This window comes from Cynoglossus semilaevis, chromosome 2 (assembly GCF_000523025.1).
Source record: "Cynoglossus semilaevis isolate Cse_v1.0 chromosome 2, Cse_v1.0, whole genome shotgun sequence".
Lineage (NCBI taxonomy): Eukaryota > Metazoa > Chordata > Actinopteri > Pleuronectiformes > Cynoglossidae > Cynoglossus > Cynoglossus semilaevis.
The window spans coordinates 9,400,689-9,404,333 of NC_024308.1; the positions used below are offsets into that span (position 1 = coordinate 9,400,689).

Consider the following 3,645-nt stretch of genomic DNA (forward strand, 5'->3'; position numbering starts at 1 on the left):
GGGTCAACTTTTCTGTGATTAAATTTTTTTAGAAATTGTCCTTGACTTCTAAAGATATTTCAGTGTCTCTGTCTTAATGAAGTTAGTTTATTGAACCTGATGAATATTTGTATTTTGTAAGTCTCTTGAAACAGCTCAGGAATGGAATTAAACTCCACCAAAGTTAAAGGGGAGAAGGAGAAAAGTCCTTGTTTACAGACCAACAGCATAAGGTCCTTTATTGAAATTCAGCGGCTGGTTAGACGTGTAATTCACCTTGCCAGGTAAAGTTGTAAAAGTTTTTGAATTGTTATTGTTCTTGAAAGTGTTATTTTGCCTCTGCTTGGAAGAAAAACAATCCCTGCCAACCAGCGCACCTGTCAGTCACCACTGTTAGTGTACAGCCGAAGCCCAGCGGAGCACGGCCGTGAAGCGTTTATCCCAACAAACTGCTGAACATCCGAGGGGTTTTTTTTTGTTTGTTTTTTTTTAGCAGTAGAATCCACTTCTAAAACACTGCCGTGGGCGATTCTTTGTCTCTTCTGTGTCAGCCGTTCTTTAACCTGGATGCAGCCGCCTCACTTTACTTGCATAATGTGTTTCCCCGTTATCGCCAAGTCCTGACATAAAACAAATCACTTACCGTGTGTAGCGTGCGAACAGCACCGTGTGACACACGGGGGTTGAATTAGTTATTGGTTAAGATCGAGCATTAAATGTTTGATTAATGTGTGGTGAACTTGGACAGCAGGTGGCAGCAGGTGTAGTGTTTAATTCGCACTCATAAAAATAACTTTTTATATATCATTTATTTACAGTACTGTGGTTAAACAAACATCAGAGGGAGCTGACTGCTGAAGGTCATGACTCCGGATGTTGTAGAGCTCAGTAAATACAGATACTGAACTGCCTTTGAGAAACCTTTGTGATCAAAGATGTTTTTGAAAGGTTGTTCCCATAACTTGGTTGATAACTCAGAGTTTCCTGTTTTTTCATGTATGTTTAATCTCAAATTAAAGAAAAAGAATCATCTGTGAGATTCATGTGTCAGAGCTACATTTGTCTTCAAAAATGATTGTGTGTCTGGATGAAGGACTGAAGAGCCTGATGGGAGTCACTGATGTCTTTTATTGTGTTGATGTCTTCAGTTAGGACTCTGTCAGGGTGTCTGCTCTTTACTGTTGTCCACTGGAGCCTGGGCCCTCATAATATTTTAATTAGTCTGATTGTGAGAGCTAATCAAATTGATGCTCCATTATTATTTACTAACCAACGGTCGTTTTCTCTTTTTTGTTTTTTCACCCTCACCTTCTCTCCACCTACTCTGTAGACCACCTGAGTGCAGATAAGGAGAAAAAGCTGGTCTTCCTCACAGCCCGTGTTCACCCTGGAGAGTCTCCTGCCTCCTTTATCTGTCAAGGTACAGTTCCAATGTTCTTTCTATGCCTTGTGGTTTTTTTATTAATCAAATGTTCCAAAAAGTAACAAATTCATAATGTCAAAATGGTGTCCCATAGCAGTTGGTACGTCTTATAAACACTGACAAATCCTTTAGCAACTTAGCAAACCTAAAAAAAATGATGTGCTGCACCAGGACGCATAACGAAAGTTATCTTATGATGGGCATGAAACACTAGAACGGTGTTTCCCAAACCTTTTTCTGGGGACCGATATTTTAAAAGTCACAAACCTTCACGACCCAAGTCAATAGACATTATTGGTAAATCCTTGGAACCCTGAGGTGACACAACCAAAAAAAAAAAAAAAAAAAAAACAGTCTTTGGGGGGATAACTAAAACCCATTGGGTACATTATTTCAGTCGGATGTAGGAGACAAACTGGTTTACTCTTTGACACCCTCCCATTTATGTATCTATCAATTGATCAGTGGATGGATCGATCAATCTATGTATCTATCCTTTCTGTCTGTCAGTCTTTCATATCTCACAGTATAATAAACTCCTGGTATCCAGATCAGATTTATTTATACACCGTGCTCCCATCCTTATTTGTGCTGTGTGTTATGGTCGTGTGCATGAATGTGTGTGTCTGTGTGTGTGTGTCACTGTGAATCAGGGAAGTTGGCTCCCAGCCTGTGTCCTGTCTGTTTTTCCATTGCCATCAGCTCCATTCCATTTGTATCGATTTAGGCTTGACGTCTCCTATTTCTCCCCTGATTCTGATGATGCCCCTCGCTGTCCTTCCTCCTCCTTTTGTTTTTCAAAACTCAATTAACTGCCAGTCTGTCTTCGTTTTTCTATTCATGTTTGTTTCTCTCTCACACACACACTCTCTCTCCCTCTCCCTCTCTCTGTGTGTGTGTGTGTGTGTGTGATAGGTGTGATTGACTTTCTGGTGAGCCAGCATCCTGTGGCTCAGATTCTGAGAGACCATGTGATCTTCAAGATTGTGCCCATGCTAAATCCTGATGGGGTCTACTTGGGCAACTACAGGTACACACACACACACACACACACTTTTTAATTCTTAATTTGAATGCACCACATGTTAAATAGAATCCACACATTACATGGTAATCCTGCTGTGTGGGATTATATCCTCTTAACTTCACCTTTAGGGAGCCTAATGAATTCATATAGCTCACAGCAGTGCATTTGTTAGCAGATAATATTTGGCCACTGGGCTGTTTTCCCTGCCAGTGTGTCCATCTTCTCCTCTCTCCCTCCCTCTCTCCCTCTCTCCCTCACACCACTGCTGCAGCTCTGTGGGTATCCTCCTCTCTTGTCTTTCTTTTATTCATAATTGCCTTTTACTTAATAGGCTCAGCTCCATGAATACTAATGTAAGAAGATCATTTAAGATAAGCATCAGCGGCTTGCCTGTGGTGTGTTTGCCATTGCCACCTAGTGGCAAAGCATCAGCACTCTTGCTAAAAACCAAAAACACACAGATGGATTGTTTGTTTTGATTTCCCCCTGAGGGTGACAGTGTCTGTGCTGCTGCTGTCATTCCTGCCCCCCTCCCACCCTCCAACAATGCTATTTTCATTTCAATTACCAAAGGTGAATATTGTCACCGATCTGTATGCACACCTTTCTGCAGATGTTTTTGCTGATCTGTCTCTCGCACAGACTCACAGCCATCCCTGCAGAACCCTGTGAACAGTAAACAGGACACACACCGCGCTCAGAGTCAACGTTAGTTAACCTGGGTTGAGTGTTGTTTTCATGGTCGGCTGCTCAGAGACTTCTTTGAATTGTTCTCTTTTCCAGTATTTCAGTAAATAGAAATGTTTTACACACAGTAAAACAGTTTGATTGTGAATGATTTAGAAATCTAAACAGAAAAAAGTGTTCTTTTGTTTTTAAAACAGCATTGACGGTGAAGATGGTGCTCTTTTTAAAATGTAATACAAACTTAAATTTAATTGAATGTATGTTATTAATAATGATAATTATACTTATAATAATTGTTCCTTTTTCTTCGTGTGTGTGTGTGTGTGTGTTTCCAGGTGTTCTCTGATGGGTTTTGACTTGAATCGGCACTGGCAGGATCCTTCTCCGTGGGCCCATCCAACGCTTCATGCTGTCAAACAACTTATAGTACAGATGAACCAAGACCCAGTGAGAAAGCATACACACACACACAGATTTTAAATGTGTTTTTGCACCACTGTAATATCCACTGGACCAACTTTTCTTTTTC

At 40.7% G+C, this 3,645-nt stretch overlaps 1 protein-coding gene across 1 annotated transcript in view; it reads left to right on the forward strand.

The window, feature by feature from the left end:
* agbl4 (AGBL carboxypeptidase 4) overlaps positions 1-3,645 on the forward strand; it is a 200,931-nt gene that overhangs the window by 174,855 nt on the left and 22,431 nt on the right. The window contains exons 7-9 of the mRNA XM_008335869.3: positions 1,310-1,399; positions 2,318-2,432; positions 3,452-3,563. Coding sequence (XP_008334091.1) covers positions 1,310-1,399; positions 2,318-2,432; positions 3,452-3,563 — 317 coding nt within the window. The remainder of the gene's footprint in view (positions 1-1,309; positions 1,400-2,317; positions 2,433-3,451; positions 3,564-3,645) is intronic.